The sequence below is a fragment of the Amorphotheca resinae genome (assembly GCF_003019875.1).
Source record: "Amorphotheca resinae ATCC 22711 unplaced genomic scaffold M430scaffold_1, whole genome shotgun sequence".
NCBI lineage: Eukaryota > Fungi > Ascomycota > Leotiomycetes > Helotiales > Amorphothecaceae > Amorphotheca > Amorphotheca resinae.
The window spans coordinates 3,403,757-3,425,955 of NW_020194471.1; the positions used below are offsets into that span (position 1 = coordinate 3,403,757).

Consider the following 22,199-nt stretch of genomic DNA (forward strand, 5'->3'; position numbering starts at 1 on the left):
ATACAGCGCTTCTGCTCGACGGCAAATACACGCGTTTCTGACTGGGGCCCGAGGCTGTAAGGCTGACACTTTCCCCCGCGGCTACACCGGTCTTAAACTGTCCCAATTAATAATAATATCTGGGAAAAAACGAATCAAAAATAATCCCAAATATTTCTGCCCCGGAATATCCTCTGGCACCTCTCACCTTGCAAGAGCTTCTCGGATCATGAATTTTGATGGGATCCTGAGGAAACCGTGGGAACGCTCCGCCTGCAAATAACTGCAGCAAGGTTCACCAAACCCGAGCCCATCCCCTGTTTGCGCATCGAGGTTTATCTCCTTCCACCAGGCTCCGTTCCCTTGTATCTTGTACCTTACTCACACCCGACTGTCAACACAACACCCTCGCGTCCTCCCTCACGCTGATGTCCGGCTCACCAGAGGCTTGCTTGGCAGGTCGAGCCATTGCTTCCCCCTCTGGGCCCAGCAATCATGGAGCAGCAGCCCAGCAGAATCCGCCACCACCACCCGCCGCTGACGAGAAACCCCCCGCGACAACAACAGAGAAAACCATATCCTGCGTATCGTGTCGAAAACGAAAATTGAAATGCGATCGTGTCAAGCCAAAATGCGGGACATGCACGAGGTTGCGGCATGACTGTGAATATCCCGAACGACGACGGAATCCCGGTTCAAAGCGGCGGAACATGAAGGAGTTGGAGGCAAGACTGGGTACGTATTTACCCTTTTGGCACTCTCCATTGGAGTATACCCAGCTTATAAGCTCTGAAGCCCAGGTAGAGACACAGCTCGTCTCCGAAACTGCGAAATCGAGAGCCTCGAACCGTACTCCGTTGGCACAAGATGCGGAAACTGGCTGGAACAGCTTCCCTCTGGATATGCATGTCGATTTTCAGGACGAGACCTTCATGGATCAGTCATTTGGTATACCGAACAGTGTATATAGCTTAGAGTCTGGAATGCCAAGCTCGGATTTCTCTACGCAAGAAGTTATCAGCCTCGGCCTGCAGGAGCCATTACCGCCCGACGAGATGGTGAACGACTTGTAGGCTGGCCATTCCTCAAACTAATATCGTGGTGCTAACGGGGGCAGGCACCGATTGTACTTCGAGAAGTATCACTTTACCATGCCGATGATGCACAAACAGCGATATCTGGCGGCTCTGAAACTCCCAGCACATATGCGACCTCCTGTCTGCCTACGATATGCAATGTGGGCACTTGCTGCGACCTTTTCCGACAAATATTCCCAATATGAAGATCTTTTATATGAACGAGCGCGCCGATACGCAGAGGCCGCTGAGATGAAGGTTCGTCCACATATCCAGCTAGGTCTACGTACGCATGCTGAGGTGCATAGGGCCATGGCGAGAGTTTTGTCACGATTCAACATGCCCAAACATGGGTATTGATTGCAACTTACGAAGCTAAAAAGACCTACTTCACACGCGCGTGGATGAGTACTGGGAGAATGGTTCGCCTCGTGCAAATGCTAGGCTTGCATCGCCTCGATGGTGTAGCATCAGAGGTCAAACAAATCTTACCTCCGGCGAGAGATGTCACCGAGCTGGAAGAACGTCGCCGAACTTTCTGGGCTGCTTTCTATGGTGATCGCTGGGCCAGCTCTGGCACTGGCTGGGCAATGATCATCCAGGAAAAAGAGGTCTGTATAGTTTTCCTCGATGGAGACTCTATGCTGACAGCTCTAGATCATGACGAATCTACCTTCTTCCGAAGAAGCTTTCGAGCAGGGTATTGCGGAACAGGGCATCACTCTGCAGGAAGCATTGACGCCCGAGGGAGCATCCAAGATCTCTCCATTCGGCGGAGTTGTACTATCCGCTTGTCTTTTCGGTCACAATTTCATCCACCTTCACCAAGGCGGGCCGGATGATCACCCAGAGGATCTGGCCAATGGAGAGTTCTGGAAAAGACACCGCACGATGGACAACATTTTATCTAACACATTCATGTTTCTACCTGAACATTTACGGATGCCCGCTGGCCTTCGGGATATGAATATCGTTTTCCTTCACATGAATATACATGCCTCGACTATTTGTCTCCATCAAGCTGCGATTTTTACAGCCGAACGAAACAAGCTGGATCCTGCTTTTATAAGACAGAGTCGAGCTCGAAGTCTCATGTCAGCGGAGGAAATTGTCAACATAATGAGGCTCGTGAGCCATCTTGACGTTGCAGATGTGAGTCTTGGTTGTTTGGTATGCATATGAAGCTAACCACATTTTAGATGAACTCATGGATGGGCTTTTGCCTCTATATAGCCGCCGGTGTTTTCATCCAGGATCAAAGAAGTGAATCCAGGAGCTCAACCAGCATGTCCAATCTAGAGTTTCTACTTGCGGCAATGAAAGCCATTGGTAACCGACATTCCATCACCATTCACTTCACGACTCAGGTTGAACTCGATATCGAAAATAGCGGAATACGTAACACCGGGTCTTCGAGTCACAAGGATATGCCAAACACACCGATCAATGGTATTCCGATTGAACGAGATAATGTACCGATGGGCATTCACCATGGTTTCTATGCATATATGCCGAACAAAGACAAGCCCGAGTTCGATATGCAGGAGCCACTAACTCCACTACTTCCTGGAATTCTACCGGCTGGAAGTCGAACAGCTAGCCCTCACGACAGCCCATGTGCTGCTGCTATGTCGAACTTCGGCGCAGGATTCCCGTCCCAGACAAGAGCCCATGAACACACCCGAACCCCACGTAACCCTTCGTCAACTACTTACGAGAACTACGCTTCGCCAACCACGTACGACAACTACGCTTCGCCAAACCCTCTGGATATGTCAGCGGATGAGGTTAATAACATGTCCTCCTATGTCGATATACACCAAAATTCCTTCAACTCGGCCAGCACGCCTTCGACCAAGCCCTCCAATCCGCGGCCAATGCAGTTTCCTTATCGGCAAGGCCACGGACCCAGTGATTTCGTTATGTTTCCACAGGAGACTATTGACTCAACCCCCGTGGATCCCAGCTCTGAATGGACCTTTATCCCGACACTTGAGAGAGCGCGTCCCTTCTAGGGAAAACAGCATCCTGCATCGAGCTGGCACAACCTGACCTCCGAAGCTCCGCACGACTTATGCTTCAGGTGCCAGGACTTGTGCCAGGACTTTATGCTTGATAACTTATTAATGCCTCAGCAGCGGTTCGCCATGCTGTGCTCTCTCCGAGAAAGCATACACGGATTACATACGGAGTACAACTGTACAATACGGAGTACACACGGAGTACATCCATATCCATACGGAGTGCATCCATACACAATGACCATCAAGGTCCAAAGCACACTTCCGTCCAACCACCAACTTCCGAGGTCTAGTCACCGGAATTACCCGTGCACGAAACGAGTTATAGTGGGAACCCTTTGGGCCAAGTCCCGTATCCGACTGAACCTCGCGCCCGAAGTGGCAACATCGCGCCCCTCTCGCGCTCGGCTCCTACTGAACCCCCGAGCGCCGAAGACGACACCGTGACGCAGAGTCCCATCACAGGCCAACTGCCGTGCCCACCAAACTATCCACAGATTATTCATCGCAAGCTGCAAGATTTTTTCTCTTCTTCTCCTCAACAACCACCACAGCGCGCCTATTCCTTCCATCGGCTCTTAGGAAAAAAGACTATTAAGCTCGGAGCCGAGCGCGAAAAAGTTCATTGGTTAAGCGGCTAAGCGGCTAAACACGGCTGTTGCGAAATTCAGCCTCGGTCCTTTGCACACGCGCGCGCGTGTATGTGTTGTATTGATAAGAGAATTTGAGGAGACTTGGCAATATTGAATATCTACCGATATTCTTTCTCTACGGGTGTGATTGGGAAAACGATTAGATATGCGTATGTACATATGAAGTGCATGTGTTACCTATCTTATCTATCAATCATGTCCCTATCACACCACATCACATTTCGTTATTCTCTCTAAACCACGCGTCGTGTACCTCGGCTCTCCACAATCATTCATTCAGCAGAGAAATGAAGTGAAGAGAAGAGAAGTGACGAATAAATGTGAGAGATGAGATGAGTGGAGCAGGGCGGAGGATGGACGGATACACGCAATCAGACATATATACATATATATGTACATAGATGAATAAGGTACATACTATAGATAAAGTCGATAAATTAGACAAGACAAGACATAGATGGAAAGAGAAAATGAAATATGGAAAAAGAAACGAAGCCTTATGTGATGATGGAATGTATTTATTGTTACAGCTTATCTATCTATCTATCTCTATTTTATTGACCAGAACGACCCAACCTCTATGAGCGCCTACGCTATGGGTATCTCTATCCAAGCAAGCCAAAAGGGAATTTTCTTGTTCTTTTTTCTTTCTCCTGAATTCGCAGACGCCGGGAATTTTGCCATGCCATGCCATGTCATGTCTTTATCCTCTCTCTCTATAGAAGAAAGACCAAGACCCTGCCAAGTTTCATTCATACAAGCATCTACCTCCCGCCCCGGCCACCACGTGCACCCCCGCGCCCCCCTCTTCCACCAGCCCCCGCATTCCTGCCCTCTCCACCCCCACCACCGCCGCGATGTACTCGCGGCGCATCTGGAACCACGACCAGGCCTTTGACTCCCCTGAGGCCCATCTTGCCCACCGTGCTCTTCTGCAGCGGCGGTACCTCCGGGGCTCCCAAGCCCTCGAAAGCAAAACGGTTGCCCTCGCTGACGAGACGCTCGTTATCCCATCCCATGCCGCGCAAGTGGTTCTTATAGTAGCCTAACCACGCCTGGTAGGTCTTCGCGTGCATCGACTCGTCCATGCGCGAGGCGATGCTGCGGATCTGCTCTTTGGCGCTGAGGTCCGCATCCGCGGGCTGGAAGGTGATCTCTTTGAGCGTCCACTTGGAGAAGAAAGTCTCGTTCTGCGTGATGATGAAGGTGCCTCGGCCTTCCGCGCCAGCGCGCGCCGTTCGCCCGAGTCGGTGGACGTACGATTCCTTGTCGGCCGGAACGCCGACTTGGAAGACGTTGGTCACGAGCGGGAAGTCCAGACCGCGGGCGACAACGTCGGTAGCGACTAGGATTCCGTTCGCGGCGTCGCGGAAGGCATTTGTCACCTTCGTACGCTTCGTCTGGCTGACGCGTGAATGCAGAATGGAGACCTGGGGTAGGCCAGGGAGAGAGGCGAGGATTTCACCGTAGAAGTCGGCTAGCGCGGCTGTGGGAGCGAAGATGATGGCTTTGAAAAGGGGAGCGGAGACGAGGGAGAGCTCGGAGTGAACGGCTCCTACCATTGCGGCGGGGATGTCAGAGAACGTGGGGGCGACGATGAGTTGCTGAGGTACTCGTTCGTGGGTATTCAATTCCCCTTCTGGGATCGTGGAGATAAACTTGTAGTTCGGGGAGAGGACCAAGTGAGCGACTTTCTCGACATGCGGCGCGATGGTCGCGGAGAAGAGCATCCCTTGTCGATTGGTAGCTTTCTTGTCAGGCAGGCACCCAATGATCTCTTTCAATGCGTTCATAAATCCCATATCAAGTAATCTATCAGCCTCATCCAGAACCAAGGTGTCGAGGGTGCTGAAGGAATCCCTGATTTGCTCATTGCCAAGGTGATCCAACAATCGGCCAGGAGTTGCAATCAAGATCTCACATCCGTTAAGGATATTCTTCTCCTCGCTACTCTTGTTCGTGCCTCCAATCGCAAAGCAGATCTTATATTGAGGAAGTCGCTGCAACAGGGCCGTAGCTTCCTTCGCAATCTGCATCGCCAACTCGCGCGTGGGCGAGATGACTAGGAGCGAAATGCCAGAGCCTGGCCTGCGGTTCTTGTTGATGAGAGTCTGGATCGCGGGGAGCAGGAAGGCAATCGTCTTGCCGGTTCCGGTCTTTGCTTGAGCCAGGCAGTCAATGCGGAGAGCTAGGAGGTCGTGCAGAGTTGCGGCCTGAACGGGCATCATATGGTCGAATTTAAGATCTTCCGTGATGGTCTGGAGCATGATGGGGTGGATGATGTTCTCCTTTGCAAGATCTGCGAATCGTGGGGTATCGAGAGGAATAGGAGCCGTAAGGGGAGGCGTTGCTACACGCGGTGGTGGTGCTGGATCGCGGCGAGGAGCAGCATTGGTGGTCATCTGCTTCTTGCCACGATATGGGTGCCTTCTGGCGGGATTCCTCTTGGAATCTGACATCGCAATGGTGATGATGTTCCTCAGAGGTTGTGTGCGTTTGAGGGTGGAGGTAAGAGAAAGCATCACTGTGAAGCTTTATCGCACTTGTTCGCACCATAGCAATCTGCTCAGACAGAGACTTCTCTGCATGACTAAGCACGATAACGATAAGCTAAGCGAAAATGAGAAAAGGGGTAATTGACATCGTGAAAGGGGCTGCTTCACTTGATGTTGATTATTATAACATGTGAGGCTATTGTTGTGGACATGTTGGAGCATGGAGTCGAGTTAAGTGAGATTCGGGGATGGGAGCGAGGTTTTGCGGGGTAGGTCCATAAGGTCATCTTTAAAGGCACCTACAATCAATTCCCTGTTCTCCCCACATCCTGAATCGCCGGCTGTGAATATAATTATTTCTCACGACGCAAAGCTAAATGCTTTAGCCATACCTACCTAGAAGTTAGAATTTGCAAATTTAAATTCCATAATATATTGAAATATACTGATTGAAGAGAGATGTGGTATTGGCTTCTCAAATCATGATGCGCGACTGAAACCCCCACGCCCCTTTTACCCCCCTCCCCCAAAAACACATTCTGGTCTACAGCGCATAATAAAGTTCTACAGAAACCTCAGTACATCTAATTAGCTATTATATCTCTTATCCGATGCCTCCAAAATGCACAGTACTACCTACCTACATTAGAGAATTGTTAGCTGGCTGACCTTCCTATCGCCCAGTGCCCCGCTGCGCCTGTTCGTACTTCATTCATGACTGAGTCGCTCTAGAAAACCTCTTGGACGTCCCATTCCGAGGCCAGATGGGAGCTCTTTGAGTGGTTGGACCATGCAGATGTCACATCGGTGCCCAACCAGATAATCGAAGGGCTTCTAGACTCTTCCGATCATTTGTTTTACCGCGGCACAGGGCGGAAAGGGGTGTTTTTGTGCGACTTGGCATACTTGGAAGGACTAGATGATTCCAATTCGGATTCTAATTAAATAGGTCTGTTCTAGATCACTCCATCGATGTGCAACAAAACTTTGATCTGCGTTTCCTTTTTATATGTCAAGAGGCAGGCGGTATGTATAAGCTATGCTTCTGCTCTACTCTGTAGGAGGCTGCCTGGCTACCTAGGTAGCCTGTTACCCATCAGCACGCCTTGGATAATCTTTCCACACCTACCTTATGATCTGTATCGTAGGTAAACAATTGTAAAACAAAAATAATTCGTTCCAAGATTGCGCCCGGCGAGTACGACGTGCGACAAAATTTTAACAAATATATTCTTCTCCATATATGTCTTGAGGGCGATGAGAAAAGGAGTCGCCTATTCATTTCTAGATGCCCGCGAAAACGATTGTGAGGCGCTGGGGGCGAATTGCGATGTGCAACAAAATCTTGATGTAGATCTTTTCTTTAGGAAGGTTGAAGGAGGAGTCGAGAGCCACCGATTCGGCCCCAACCGCTTTTGAAACGTCGGCGACGACGGCCGCGAGCCGCTCCGTCGAATTGCGACGTGCAACAAAAATATGCAAATGCAAATGCCGTTCCTTCGCCCCTTTTCATACTCCGTAAGCGATAGGGGGGAAAGGGGGCACTAACGCCCTACTGCAATAACCCTCCAATATCCCCCCCTGACCACCACATATTGTACCTACTACCTATGCACATACCCTACCTAAATCAATTACGCGCATCAAAGTGCGATGTGCAACAAAACCGCTTCCCGTCATCTTATCCCTGACCTCCTGCCCGCCATTGGTCGTCATCCCTCCACGCCGCAGCAGCAGCTGACCTCGTCAGCACACCACATCGCATCTCCTCCGTGTCTCAGTCAACCACCATGGAGAATTCCCAGATCGAGGAATTAAACACTTGCGCCTTTCTTTCATTGGCGCAGCTCCAAAGTGCGATGTGCAACAAAAGTTTTGTTTGAGAACTGCTGAGAGTTGGAGCTTGCTGGGGTGCATGGATGGATGTCTTGGTTGGCCTTGTGTAAAAGGCGGGGGAGGGTTGGGCTGCGCTGGGATGGATGGAGGGGCTTGAGGGTAGGGAAATGACATGCCCCGGAGTATTCTATTTAATTACTGCACTTCTCCGCTTTTCCAAGCTCTAGCAGATTATATAAGGCAAGTTTAATTCCTAGAGTATACCTTGTTTTAATCTTAACCAAAGATTTCTACTCCTTGATATAGCGATGCTCATAGTCTTATAAGCGAGTACATGAGCCAAAAGATAATCTTATAGCTACCAATATGTACATGATGATATTTTATGTTAATGGAATCCTTTCGGTGTTTAGCAAACCAGTAAGAATAGCACATCCATCGTTGATAGGTATATAATTGTAACAGGTCCCTGAACATTTGTACCCCTTTTCTTTTGGGGGGGGGTCTTCGGTTAAAACTGCAGTGCATTGAATCCAACCCTCTAATTACAAGACTCTTCGAGGACACTCGATCCGTTCTACCTATAAATAGCAATTATTTATATCTTAATCAACTAAGAAATTGCTCCCTCTTCTTTACTTAAGGTGATTCGTCTTATATGACACACTACTTAAAAAGGCATTATCCCGTACCACCTAACCTATCACAAGGTAAAACCGGGAAGAAATCAAAAGATATATCAGAGGTTGGGAAGCTTTATACGTCCTTTGGGAAATCTCCAATTTAACGCTGCCGTTCATCTGGCTAATCAGTGTCCTATTCTTGAAGCAGGGCGTCCATTGTAAAACACCCCCTTATTCATGGATATGGTAAGCGATGTTCATGACGGGCACGGGCCATATCAGGTAGGTAGGTATGGCGTTGAAAAGGGGGGATGTACTAGTTTTCAAGACAGGGTCAACCGGCATCAGAGGTCACAATAATCAGCCGCAGTATGAATAACTCGTTACTTGTTTCGTTGGAAGTATATGATAAGGATGAATGAGTGTCCTGGTGACTACCCGCCTAACGCCTCATAGCAGATAGCTTGACCTAATCCCCCACATTCCCAAATTCCCAATAGACTCTCGCAATCAAGAAACGCCAAACGCTTTCCTTCCATCACCACTGTGCTCTCCTCACTGTTGATAGACCTTGACTGAGTTAACGAGCCAGTATGCGTTCGTAAAAGCTCCTGGGTTCCCACTAACATAATCAGCGCAAGTATCCGCATAGCTCGAACAAGACCCCGAAGACCAGACAGCTCCAGCCCAGCTTCCGCAGAAGGTCGTGTCGAACACGATTGACTGATCCGAGAAGAAGTTATCAATTGTGCATCCACTGCCTCCATTGAACGCCACCACCGGCAGGCCCCAGTTCCCTGTAACTGGTTGGCCCGACGTCACATCCGAGGGCACCGAGCCAGCAGGCCAGAACCAGACGTAGATACCCGAGCTCTCCCATTGCATGGCGTACGTCCCGCCGCCATTGTTGTTAAACGAGTCGCCGTAAGCATTGGGCATCGACGTCGTGACGCCGCATCCATCGCCAGCGTTGCCCGCGTTGCAGTTGGAGTTTGTGAGCGTGATCCCGGACTGCGACCCCGCGGTGTTGATGGTGCACCCTGCGGCCGTGTGCAGCGTTATCTGGTCGGTGCTGGCTTGGTTGACGCCTTCGATAATGTCAATTTCGCCGGAGTTGGGCCAGTTGGGGCCGAAGAGCCAAAATGCTGGCCAAACGCTGTTGTTTTCTTCAGTATGACCTTTGAAACATTGAAGGGGCAAGAAAATACCCGCAGATTGAGCCAGGCATGTGCGCAATATCAGCGATAAATAGGCCATGTGTGTAGGCTTTATTAGAGGTCAACCGGACGGAGGCACGGCCAGGTGATGAGGGATTGACGGTGGTGTGATCTACGCCCATATAAATCTGGTTGTTGTTGGTGTTGACGAGACCAGCAGACTGAGCTGCAGATAGGGAGCCCTGGTAGTTCACGAAGCCGTTGGTGGGATCACCACCTGAAAAGAGGCTAAATTCGGAGAAGAAGTTGGAGGCGGTGTAGGAATCGACAAGAGAGTAGGCTGCGTCGGCGTATTCAAGATACGTAGCAGCCTGCATTCCAGTTGCTAGACCAGTGCTAGTAGGCAGGTATATGAGGGCACTGGCAGCAGCCAGCACCAAAGATTTCAGAGACATGCTGTGGTAGTCTTCTGGAGGATAGATGAAAGGAACGTCGATATATGAGCGTAGACAATTTACTAATGTCTGTACAGGTGCTCGCAATATATACAGGAATCGAATTTGAAAGGAGTGTTGGGTGGCCAGGAGAAGGTTACTCTTCAAGGAGGGAGGAGGAAAACTTGTATATATAGATAACCACCTTGGTACCACAAACTCTCTCCCAAAGCATAGACATAAGAGGATATACACCGAGGAGAGCACATCCGTGATCAGTGAAGCACACATGGGCAAGTCCCATGCGGAGATAACGTTGTAATACCCTGCTCTTCCGTTGGCAACAGACCGCTGGATCCGTTTCTCTCGGCCTTACAAGGGAGAACCACTGAGTGCTCATGCCAATAGTAACGTGGTACGGTACCTTTGTTACATCTCAGGGTCGAAGGTAAAGCAAGCTGACAGCCAATACAAGAGTTACAGTAGTATTGTTTCAGTCAATCACATGAACTCCTGCTCAGCTCTGAGCTGTGTGAGTCTGGAACCGAGAGACCTTGTCTGCGGGGCGTTCTAGACTCGGCATAGAACTTCTCCTCGATGACCAGAACATGAGATCAGACAGGACGATTAAGGACCCAAGATTCCAAAGTGGACAAAGCATGTCCTGCATATGCGCCATTATGCAGGAACGTGGCTTGCAAGGGGCACCGAAAGGCTGCGGAAAGCCTCGCCTATATGGCAATTAATGCCGGCCGGTTAAAATCTCATTAATAAGACGTTCGGCCAGTCAAATGTGAACATTCGGAGCTTGGTCATCCTTTCGAAACCCCAGGAATGTCAGGGTTCGGTCTGGGTCGGTCCGTGACCTATCGCGACTCGTGTGGTATGCAAACCATAGCATGGTACTTCCCCTCATTGGACTTGTTTGAGCCTCAATCTCCCCAACAGGACATCGTAGTTCTTTCGCATGGCCAAGAAGAAGATCATCTTTGACTAATGCATTATGTCAAAACTGATTAGATAAAATCAGATGTCGGCTTGAGAAGAAACTGGCATTAGTCAGGCGATCCCATGTAGGCACTTGTCCTTGGGTACGTACAGACTCGTGGGCCACGGACCACAGACTTCGGATAGTTCATCCGCTCTCTCGACCGCCTGATCTAGATTCCCAAGGGTCACAGACACCAGCACAGTGTTTAAGATCTCACATAGCGCCGAGTAATCCCCGATATCACACTGAAAGAACAAACGCTGAGCTTATGCATGGTAGTATGATCTCCCTGGTCGCGGGGTAGCGGGGGTATTATAAGGAGAAAAGCTGGGCCGGGCATCCAGTGTCCCTTGACCCTATCTCGAAGACTTCCTCGACGCCTCGAACCACGGCCCATGGGGCGGCACAGTCCTGTCAATATGTCGTCAAAGCCGATGAGGCGTCAAAGTTTAACAAAGACACTAGTCTTCAAGCAGAAGGTGGCATCTAACCGAAGAGCCTGTTCCGGGCTCTGAGAGTTTTCAATAGTACTTGTGGTTTTGAGGGCATCGCAGACAACTCTGTCGACGATTCGGATCTCGCACCCATAACGGACTGTGATCCGAGGATGCTGGTGCGGGGCACGGCGATACCTCCCGATAATTCTATTGGTCTCCTGGATCAGAGAAAGGTCTGTTCGCAAGTTTCCTGTTGACAGGTTATGCGGGACTGCGAGTCGCCACGAGTGTGATCTGTTTGCGGAGTATTGGAAGGAGAGCTACCTACAGTGATACTCGCTCGCTAAATTTCTTCAATCTAGTACCGGCCGATCAGTAAACAAGGTTTTCTCTACAAAGAGCGCATCTCTTCTCTCACAAACTACTACAATTATCCAGCTTCCATTTCAACCACCTTGACCAAGTCTTTTATTACCATTCCTCTGCATTTTATTCCCCATCATCAGTACTCCGATCCAAGTATTCTTCAAACAATCTTTTTCCACGGTATCTAATCCATGCAGCAAGATTTCTGCATCCCAACTTCCCAAGCACATCAAGAGCTGCAAGGGCGTACGCCTTCTCACAATCCACGCAAACGCCTCGTCCCTTCTCGGCTTGTTACATCCTTGATGGTTGCGTAATGCGCGGGAATGGCACTTTTTCTTCCCGAACCAGAGCAATGGTTGCACCATGTACGTAAATGGGCTGCGCCGGGAGACTCGGTGAGATAGGAACAACGCCACACATCTTCCTTCATAGCAGCTCTGCGTAGTCGCATGACTGCTCCTACATATGTCTGTAGTCAAGGACTTCGGATTTTTGCCGTTGTTAAGGCTCTTCTTCCACGACCCTTCTTCACGGAATAAAATAGATGCAACGTTGTTCTTTTGGCTACCCAGACTCTCACCTCTGTTCCTCGGCGTCTTTCGAACCTCTCGGTGTTTTCTAGTCTGTCGAAGTCTAATTGGTATTGGTTTATTTGGAAAGATGGGCATCCATCTGATTTTTGATATCAAAGTATTTCATATCCTAGTGGCAGGTTTCCTGAACCTGAATCCCCACGTCGCATTTAGATACGTAGGTTGTATGATCTTCAAATGGCCGATTCCTCACATAATCGATCAAGAAGATGGTGCAGGACTTGATATCTAATTTACTTTCCGATTCATTCCTCCTTTCTACGAGTAGTCTGTGTCTCGCAGAGGACTAATGCAATCTATTCAATCCCAAGCGTCTCTTCCACGAGAAAAGGGAGGGCCCATGATTACAGAAGTACAGGAATAAGCCTGTGTACAGGTCTACAAGTCTACAAGCCCTAGCCATCATATGTTGTCCACATTGCTGCTCTATCGGATCACTAAAACCCTTTATCATCAGGGTTGGTCAAGCCACTGTCTCTGTATGTACAAGATATAGACCTGAGACCTCTGCTTCCTCCTGGTAATCTCTCGCGCCTAGGTCGGGCTATGAGAGTATCAAGACGCATGGCCGAAGGTTGTACACGCGTAAATCTCTGAAGGTGAAGTTATCGGTGAGAGCAGAGCAAATAGCCGTGTTCCATGATACGACAGGGGGCGGTGGAACCAGCCATGGAGCCGTCTGCATAGTAGGGAGTTGTGTTAGCGGTTGGTCTATGTCGATGCCTGCCTCCCTGACCTTCTTCTTGTCTGCTGCCGAATATGGCTGCAACATGAGCCGGATCGCGTAGTCCCCTAACGCCAATCGGTCATTGCGGCAAAGGAAATGATGCTTCCAAGGAAGTTTCGCCTCGGTACCTTGAACGAGTTCGAGGAGGAAGGCTGCTACTTCTCGCAGGGTCTCGCGGATATGGCAGCGTTTATGGCAGCTTTTATGGCAGACGAGCTTAAAACACCCCACGAGGAGATGGTGTCTGCATACACAAAGAGTCTCAAGAAGACGCCGAGCACGTGGGGACAGGCGGAGCCGCGGAGACACAGGACCTGGAGTTCAAGGACTACCTGCCGACGATCGGCATCTCAAGGCCTACGGACGTGGCGGAGATTACGACACCGGAAGGCATTCACGTCTGTAACACAGACCCCATATTTACACAGCGGCTTTAGAATCTGATCAAGGAGTTTGCCACGTGGGGCGGCAATGTGTGGGGCGACCTGCGAGGCTTTGTCGTTGCGTGGGACCGGGATAGCGGCGTTGCCGGCCTTGTCGGAGCTGCCATCGAGATGGATCATGATCTTTGCGCCAGGAATTCCGGCTGCGTCGGAAGACTGTTTGGCCGAAGAGATGGCAGCTTCATAGCCCTCCTGCTCGATTTCCTTGAACAGATCTGAGAGCTGCTGCGTTGGTTGAGCGACCGCCATGACCTTCATGGTTGATCATCGTTAACATTGAACCAGTGTTCCATCCCCACCTTCTGGAAAGTCTCTTGCACGGTGGACAGAAGCCCTGTACTTAAAGCTCCAGCAGAGGAGGGTAGCCAAGGCAACTCCAACCCATCACTCCTCTTGCTTACCTGATTAATCATTCCTACCGAAGCAGTGAAATCGACGCAACATGACGAGGGCCTTCAAGACCCAGAAAATCTACACCTACAGTCAGTATATGAACAGACCAGCGTATCAATAAGGGCGCGCAAATTCCTTACCAGTCAATGCCTCGACACAGTTATTGATTCGCTACCAGCCAACAGAATAACCAGCAGCTGCGAGAGTGTCCTGGCATCCTCCTTACTGCTATCGTACCATCCCGGGATCTCCACCCATCTCTCAGCATTGATAGCGCGACACAGCAACATCCACCACGACGCTAATTATTATACTCACTCCAGAAAAAGCAATGCATGCCCAGCGTACGGTGAATTGAGTACTGTCCATCGCTTTCCCCTTCGCGGCCGATATATCATCTCGATGTAGACTCAGCCGAGCACCAGGATCACCAAGGCCAGGAACACTAGGAGAACACCATACTCCCAGATTCCACCGGTAAGCGAAGAGGCATCAGCCAGATCGTGGCTGAATTGCGTCAAGTTGGCGGTTCCATTGTTTGTGATTGCCTCTCTATGGAATTGATGATATTGCTGAGACCCAGATTACTAGCAGCGGCCATGTTCTCAAAGCAAGCGGCTGGCAGGATGGCTAATGAGCTAGCCTTAGCTGGGAAGTTCTGGGAGACTCTCGATGAGAAGACGATTCCTGATAAGGCTATTTGGGCGAGGATGCCTACGATCCTGTAATAGCCCTCGAGCATCACTTTATATAGCATATCGGAGATGCTAACCAACGAGTTGACATGACAAGCATGACGCAGACAAGGTTATAGTGAAAAGCCAAGATCTCGCAAGCTTGACGGTTCAGGCTGAGAAGGAGGACAATGCCAGCGACAAGTTGATGATCGCTTGTTGTATGGAGAAGGGTTTCGATGGTATGTACTAGTTTGTAGTAGAACTTCCTTCTTTTCGTCTCTTCTTTTTCCTGTGCTGCTTCTTCTTCGTTGATTTCTTTATCTTTGATTCTTTGTTATGTCGTTTTCTGTCATGGATGTGGACTTTTGGTGTATCCATCAAGAGCGCGAATGAGAGAATCAACGCAATGATAGCATTCGTGATGAAAGCTCTCATGATCTATAGATATTGTCAACACTCAACTGTCATAAATCAACAAGTGAAATTGATATACCGTATATGGTACCGTCTTATCTGTAATATCATTATTTGGCAAAATCTTCTGGTCCGGACTGAGATTGGTTGCGTTGCCATAGAGCGCAAAGTTGCAGGTGACTGTCTGATTGATATTCCGACATTTGCTTGGGCTGGTTGGGATCTGCCAGTGGCTGAGCCAATACATCGTGGATAGTCTCATGATAGTTATCGGTAATTACCGTTCCTGGGAGAATTATTATTAGAGAGACAGTGAAGTCCAATTATAGGATGAATTGATTCAAGCCATTTTGAGAGGATAGCGAGCCCTTTTGAGGGGATAGTGAGCCCTTTTACCTCTGGAAATACCCACACCTCGTCGGCTCATCAAAGGGTCAAAGGGACTAGCTACGCCCCCTCTGTTCTTGTAATATTAATTTTGAGCCTCCTGCCCTACCTTCTCTTGGCGAACATGAGATGAAATGCCGATGTATGACTGCTGACTGTGCCCCTGGTCAAGACTGCGATATGTCCATGGACCGTGGGTGGGGGCGGAGTCTGGTAGGCTCACCGAATACTTCTGGAGCCTCTTCAGAGTGTGAAGTACGGCCAAAAGGAAAGAGGTACATGGTCCAGGCCTTACCTACGAGATGTCTCACCCGGCAGGTAATACAGCTGGCATCCAAAGATTGTGCAGCGCTCGCTGTAGCCCGTACGCCAGGAACTTTCCGTTGGTGGAAGAAATGAAAGATCATCGAGGGCTCTCGCTCTCCTCTCTTTTTCATCCGGCATGTTGATTCCTCTTACATACTGAGAAGTAACAGGAGTGGCTGATACTAGTTCAAGAATCTTTTCAAAACCCTAGACACCCTCAAAGGGTTTCCAACAACGACGATTGCCTCATTCAAAACAAGAGCGCGGAGGTGTATTTGCCTAGGAAATAAATGACTCGGGGAAACAAGCAAGTCCCGAAGACATGTTTAAGGTATGATGACCCACGAAAGTGTGAGAGGGGCAAAACGTGCTGTGTTGCCGCCCCTAGAACAGGGTCACAGTAAAAGCCGCATCCTGACCTACCAACGCACCTAGCTAGAGGTCAAATCCAGCAAATCCTAATACGACAAGGCTGTACAAAAGTAATATTTTTCCACAGCCTAGACAACCATACTACATGAATTTAAACATAGCAAGCCATCAGGAAGAACTATCTCCTATTGCTATACATACATCTCAGTCTCTTGATCAAGCTTCTCTATACTCGCAAGAATCGTTGACTTATCAAGTAGTTTCAATCCATCCCTCCCAACAATTCAAAATCAACGTCAACTCCCTTCCTTCATGTATCAAGGAAAACCTGTGATGAAAAGGTCTTTCGTCGTCGCATGAGCTTACTATATTCATCCCGAATCATTCGAGCAAGCAGAAATCCACACCACACGTCCCGGAAAGAATCTAGGAGGCTCAAAATTGACATTTGGAGGCTACAAGGCCATGTGCACGAGAACTGTTCTGCCGGGGGTTATCTCGTGGAGTCGCGGGGATCCTGGTATTAGGTAGTATGATGGTACAAGGGTACAGACTCAATCTGTCTATCAATCACCACATAAACCGCCCATAACACCTCACCTGGGAAATTCAACCAGTAGATCTGATCATCAGATGTGTACCTAGTCATAGAAAGAGCGCAAGGCTGCGACGTGAGGCGCGCGAAGAAAATATCAGATGGTGAAGATCATCGTTTAAAAAACGGGGATGAGCACAACGGGAATAAGACAGCTTCCTGGTCTCTTTCTCAGTCGCAAATGTCATCTCCTTGCGCTTTTATCGGGTTGTGAGGTGGTGTGGTGGTGGATAGAGGCAGGCAGTAAGGAAAAGTTATTTATCTTATCTACTCGCGAGGTGCCGAGGTAACTTTTTCTACGCTCTACGCAAGTTAACCAATAAAAAATCTGCTTCCGTGGTCCAATGGTTAGGATTCCACCCTTCCAAGGTGGAGGTTCGTGTTCGATTCACGGCGGTTGCATTTCTTCTCTTTTTTCCTTTTGATTTCTCTGATTCTTTTATTTTTATTTTTTTTATGTTGAGTCCTGTTGAATATTTATAATTAAGAGGAGGTAGTATTTTTTTTTCGAACTAAAAACCATTGCACCTTCCGGTTCTTACGAAACGATGTGGCTGCCGAGAAAAGATGATGATGTGATGATGTGAATAGCCGGAATCCTGACGATATAGTCAAGTGAAATAAATATTTCTGGAGGCGTAAGGCTGTACTTAATGATCCGCTTTTCTCAACCTCCAGGACCAGACAAGACTCGTCGTTTGACAACAAGTTTACAACCTCTCGTCCGTCAATTCTTCTCTAAAAAAAAAAAGTCATACTGCTATCCCGACAATTGTACCACTTCACGAATAGTATTTTCAACAATAATATATATAGCCTCTTTACATACATACCCACTCCACGAGTTATATACAGCCTTGCAACAAGTACCAAGCCTTGAATTTAGTACGTGCTAACCAAGCCAGCCAGCAGCACAAGATTCATTACATACATACTTCTCCTTCTCCTTCTCTAGACTCAATCATCGAAGTAGTCGATACGAACTTGATATGTTAGATGCGTCTAGAAAGCTAGATGAAGAAAAAAATTCCGACCATCGAAAACGGTCAAGGACAGAAGGTGTACACTGTAGATACCTAGGTAGATTATTACTAAGTAAGGGGTGCGCGAGGTTTACGCTGCTATCTGACGTACCAGGTTGAATTAATAGTAGAAGATGGATTGGAAGATGAATAACAAGATCGGTATATCGTTGGATGTCTGATACCCATATATACAGAGGATGTTCATAGATAGTTATATAGTAAGAATATCCTCTCTTTTGAGGGAGACTGGGTTATACTTGTATGTAATCAAAGAATTACTTTACAGAAATGCCATCATCATATATCTCTGATATCAATATTTATTTGCTTGTAGTATCACAGCTAACTAGCTTGTTCGCCGGGGATTAAATCATCTTGATTTTACGCGTAGGGTAGAGCAGTAAGTAAAGAGTTTATTTTGAACTTGGCGCGCTGATAGCAAGCAAGGAAGGGAGGGGGGAAACATGTATTTATTTCCTAGCGATAGAAGCGGTTGATTTTCTAACGTGCGCGCTTCTCCTACCAGAACGGATGAGCAGACGACAAAGAAGAAGAAGAATGTGAGAGTAATCTTCTTACAGCGGGGTTATGAACTTTGAAGCCCTAGGTTTCAGGGGGTGAAACAGAAAGAGGGGACGATTGATTGTGTCTAAGGTACGGTCTGACCCGCGACAGTAATATAAGACAGAAGTGAAGTGGGGTAAACCACCTACCAACGAACCGTACAACCAGGAGAATATATCAAATATCAAAAACCAATAGTTCGCATTACTACCTACCAAACAGCTCATACTCACACAGTTCAGTTCGCATCAAAACAACTCACAGCACCCGACCCGAACTGAACAGGAAGGTCTCGCGATACCTGCATATGTGAAAATCCGCTCCGCCGCTCGCTTCTAAAATTAGAGGACATAATGGTACGTGCAGGACTGACTATACATGCACGCTTTTCGCCTCGAGATAAATGGTTCAGAGTCGAGACTCGGGACTCTCGCGAAAAACCGTGAATCTTGACGAATGGTGATGTAGCAGCCTAGAGGAGAATTGAACAGAGACATCCGCTGGACCGCGATGAGTAGGATAAGAGAGATAGGGTAAGAGAAACATACACTTGTCGATATCACCAACCCTATCAAAGCACCTATCTTCATGACCTTCCGATTCTCTTATCCCGTTGTGCATACTCTATATCTATCTGTATATAATATAAAAACTCACCCCACCTCGGGTACACACTTTCGCGCGTGATGTCTTGTCCCCTCGGTATCGTGACCATCTACTTATCAACCGCATAAACTCATCAGCAGCCTTTCATGCAGCCGGCTGAATACAACCACAAGAACCCCCGTCTCAATCTGGCCGGGCCTGTTTCGAGATAAGCATCATGAGGGTCACCCCACGGGTACCTACAGGACATCCCGAGGGGTTGTGCCGGGCGTGGGAGAAAGAAGGAGGGGAGCGATAAGCGAGGATTGCTTATCGCGACGGCCCAGGCCGCTGTAAGGGAGGGAAGCAGGGAGAGACTGGGCATGAATGCAGATGCGGTCTTCTCGGGTTGGGCAAACAGGTGGAGGTTAAGTCTATCGCGAGAGTTGACACATGGAGGAGCAGGAGGAGCACGGAGATACATCGGTCTCTCTGGAGTCTGGCGAGGAAAACAATGGAGGAGATGCGATGCGAAGGAATGTTCTCCTCCTTGATCAGCGCGCGCTATTGATTCTCCTTCCCTGTCTTTTTTTCTCCTGCGAAAAATCGATGGACAAAAGCGATGAAAAAAATCAAGGAAAAAAAATTCATAGGGTTAACCGTTAAAGAGAAAAAAAAAAGAGAGAAATTTCCGTGATCCTTGAATCAGGAAGAAGCTCCGTAGTATGTAGATACGATGTAACGATGGAGATCTCGCGCACTGAGCACTGAGCACACAGCACACACCCTGCGCAAAGCGTTGCCCAATAATGCCGCCAGAAAGCGTCCGTTTCTCGGGTCAAAAAAAGCTTCCCACCTTCGGCATCCTGCGTGTGCCTGGATTGATATCTGATGGATTCCCGGAAGCCCTGAATTCGTGGGGGGATGAGCAGGGCAGGGCAGGGCAGGGCAAGGGAGGGGCCGGAGAGAGTGTTGAGATTTTGGAGGAGTTTTTTGAGTGAATGGTGATGAATGAATGATGATACCATGATGGAGACGCGGTATAGTCGGTTATTTGTATTTATAGAAATGGCTCTGGTAATATGGCATCATGGATGATCGCATCGGTCTGGACGGGACGGCGATGGCCAATCTCGACTCGGCAACGGCAAAGAGGGAGAACCGGGCGGAGCTGGAGCGGGACCCGTGGGGATCCGGTTTTGTCATGACTGGAGGAGGGGCGGAGCGGGAGTGGTGACGATTGTGGTTATTTTGGTATTTGTGTATTATTCTGGTATTTTCTGTTGCATTATTCTTTGCAGAGAATGGGGCTTTTGCTGAGCGCTTTTCTGTTCTGAATATTGTTGTGGTATTATTCGTTGTATTATTTGATAGGTTGGTTGGATTTATTGATTCGGTTTCTCTCTATTTTTCGGGCATGACCTATGATTATCAGACATGTCTACCCTGATGGCCGTTACAGAGAGAACACATACCCTTATTGCACCCTGAGAGGTATCCCTCTGACAAAAGACGGGGCCGCAGGATACACGTCGTAGGCCTTCGCCCTTTGCTCTGGACAACGGTCCATCGATGCAATAGTCATCCGGCCAGACCAGACGTCCTGAGTCCAGAGTCCAGAGTCCAGAGTCCGGTCAGCACAAGAGAGGTACAGCCGGCAGTCATGGCCGCTCAGCGCTCTCTGGGGGCGACCGGGTGGGGTGGAGCCAGCCAGAGACCGCACACCAGACGCCAAACACCACACACCACACACTACACCACACACCACACGAAGTGGGGGTCCTGGTCTCGGCCCAGTGGGCAGTTCCAGCAAACAGCGCTCTGAGCCAGGACACGATGCGTACATTTGCGGCCACGACGGCGCCGCAGTGGATCAGGGCGACTCGTCAGGGCCCCGCGCGGCGAGTCGGCCCAGGCAGAGGAGCTCGCAAGAGGCACGCAAGACGACAGGACTGAGAACGTGCTGGGCCTAGGGCGCACGCAAGAGGCATCAATCAATCAATCACCGCTGCTGGAGGCGGCTAACTGGCCGCACGGGAGGCCAATAATTGGGGAAGAATCATCATCCGCAGACCTGAACCTGAGGACCCCGTAGATCATAAAGACCCGGCTGCCCCTCTGGCGCCCTCCCCTTGGCTCTTGCTGCTCCCTTCCAATCGCGCCTGCACGGGAATCTCTTCTTCATTGTCTGTTCTCCCCTCTCCCCCTTCCGACCCTTCGAGACTCTTCGACCGCCGGCTGAAATCGCTGAGGTTGAGCTCGCCGAAGTCCATCATCCATCCCATCAGTCAATCAGACCGATCCACCGCACACGCTGCGCTGCACACAGGCCACAGTACACAGGCCATCTCACTCATTCCTGCGCAGGACACCGCGGCAAGTCCTGCTAGGAGGAGCTGCTAGTCAAAGTCAGAAAGACAAGGAAGAAAAAAATTGCACAATGGGACAGTAACTGGAGAATTGTGCTATCGACCGACGAGTCTCTCCGAGACTAGATAACGGGCTCCGCCGCACCCGCCTTTGCCTCACTTGATTTCTCTCTCTCTCTCTCTCTCTCTTCTATTTTACCACAAAGCCGCCCGTCCTCAACACAGGGCACCTGTCGTTGTCGTTGTCCTTACCTAAGGTATATGGTGGATACATCCTCGCATCTATCCGTAGAGATCCTAGGTCTACATCTATCCACATCACCCAAGCGACTCCAGACATCACCACACAGACCCCGATCGTGAAGGAGGGGATCCGGCGTGGACGTATCACTTCCCCAGGTGCTGTGTAGCCACTTCCGTTATCGCATCAATCCCCGTGGCGCTCCACAGCCCTTCGATTGTGTGCTATCGCCAGCGACGACAGCCGGAATCATCATCGTCACCAGCCCGCACCGTCACAAGACCCCCGATCTCGCTCGCAGCCCTCGCACACAGCTGAAAACTATAATCACCGTCCCAATTCCAATCTCCAATCTTCAATCTCCAATCTCCAATCCTCAACCCTCAACCCTCAACCTTCCTTTCTACTTCACCACTCCCGCCCTCTCTTCGCATCCT

The 22,199-nt window shown here is 49.3% G+C and overlaps 6 protein-coding genes across 6 annotated transcripts; 1 reads left to right on the top strand and 5 right to left on the bottom strand.

Moving 5' to 3' along the window:
- Window positions 1–407: 407 nt before the first annotated feature.
- Window positions 408–3,070, top strand: M430DRAFT_24563 (hypothetical protein; the record flags this gene model as incomplete). The annotated part of the gene is made up of 6 exons (XM_024865092.1): window positions 408–714; window positions 775–1,048; window positions 1,097–1,313; window positions 1,364–1,666; window positions 1,713–2,207; window positions 2,255–3,070. 6 exons carry the CDS (start codon window positions 408–410, stop codon window positions 3,068–3,070), a joined length of 2,412 nt encoding a protein of 803 aa, XP_024725733.1.
- A 1,164-nt stretch (window positions 3,071–4,234) lies between these two features.
- M430DRAFT_32666 (hypothetical protein) lies at window positions 4,235–6,334 on the bottom strand. Its single transcript, XM_024866212.1, has one exon. The coding sequence runs from the start codon at window positions 6,186–6,188 to the stop codon at window positions 4,494–4,496; it is 1,695 nt and encodes a 564-aa protein (XP_024725734.1). The 5' UTR covers window positions 6,189–6,334; the 3' UTR covers window positions 4,235–4,493.
- Window positions 6,335–9,062: 2,728 nt separating this feature from the next.
- M430DRAFT_55588 (glycoside hydrolase family 16 protein) lies at window positions 9,063–10,422 on the bottom strand. The gene is made up of 2 exons (XM_024868548.1): window positions 9,892–10,422; window positions 9,063–9,839 (listed from the first exon to the last, which is right to left on the bottom strand). Exons 1-2 carry the CDS (start codon window positions 10,293–10,295, stop codon window positions 9,239–9,241), a joined length of 1,005 nt encoding a protein of 334 aa, XP_024725735.1. The 5' UTR covers window positions 10,296–10,422; the 3' UTR covers window positions 9,063–9,238.
- Window positions 10,423–13,208: 2,786 nt separating this feature from the next.
- Window positions 13,209–14,092, bottom strand: M430DRAFT_15438 (hypothetical protein; the record flags this gene model as incomplete). The annotated part of the gene is made up of 3 exons (XM_024863248.1): window positions 13,209–13,590; window positions 13,644–13,723; window positions 13,790–14,092. 3 exons carry the CDS (start codon window positions 14,090–14,092, stop codon window positions 13,209–13,211), a joined length of 765 nt encoding a protein of 254 aa, XP_024725736.1.
- Window positions 14,093–15,150: 1,058 nt separating this feature from the next.
- M430DRAFT_24567 (hypothetical protein) lies at window positions 15,151–15,565 on the bottom strand (the record flags this gene model as incomplete). The annotated part of the gene is made up of 2 exons (XM_024865093.1): window positions 15,151–15,342; window positions 15,398–15,565. 2 exons carry the CDS (start codon window positions 15,563–15,565, stop codon window positions 15,151–15,153), a joined length of 360 nt encoding a protein of 119 aa, XP_024725737.1.
- Window positions 15,566–20,378: 4,813 nt separating this feature from the next.
- M430DRAFT_164351 (hypothetical protein) lies at window positions 20,379–21,123 on the bottom strand. Its single transcript, XM_024863461.1, has 2 exons — window positions 20,628–21,123; window positions 20,379–20,574 (listed from the first exon to the last, which is right to left on the bottom strand). Exon 1 carries the CDS (start codon window positions 20,996–20,998, stop codon window positions 20,630–20,632), a length of 369 nt encoding a protein of 122 aa, XP_024725738.1. The 5' UTR covers window positions 20,999–21,123; the 3' UTR covers window positions 20,379–20,574; window positions 20,628–20,629.
- Between the last annotated feature and the right edge of the window lie 1,076 nt (window positions 21,124–22,199).

What these genes read in the sequence shown, in the direction of transcription:
- M430DRAFT_164351 (XM_024863461.1), bottom strand. Translation starts at nt 20,998, where the DNA reads ATGTACGCATCGTGTCCTGGCTCAGAGCGCTGTTTGCTGGAACTGCCC.
- M430DRAFT_32666 (XM_024866212.1), bottom strand. Translation starts at nt 6,188, where the DNA reads ATGTCAGATTCCAAGAGGAATCCCGCCAGAAGGCACCCATATCGTGGC.
- M430DRAFT_55588 (XM_024868548.1), bottom strand. Translation starts at nt 10,295, where the DNA reads ATGTCTCTGAAATCTTTGGTGCTGGCTGCTGCCAGTGCCCTCATATAC. An exon ending in ATGCCTGGCTCAATCTGCGG is followed by an intron (nt 9,840 to 9,891) that starts GTATTTTCTTGC and finishes AGAAAACAACAG; the next exon opens with CGTTTGGCCAGCATTTTGGC.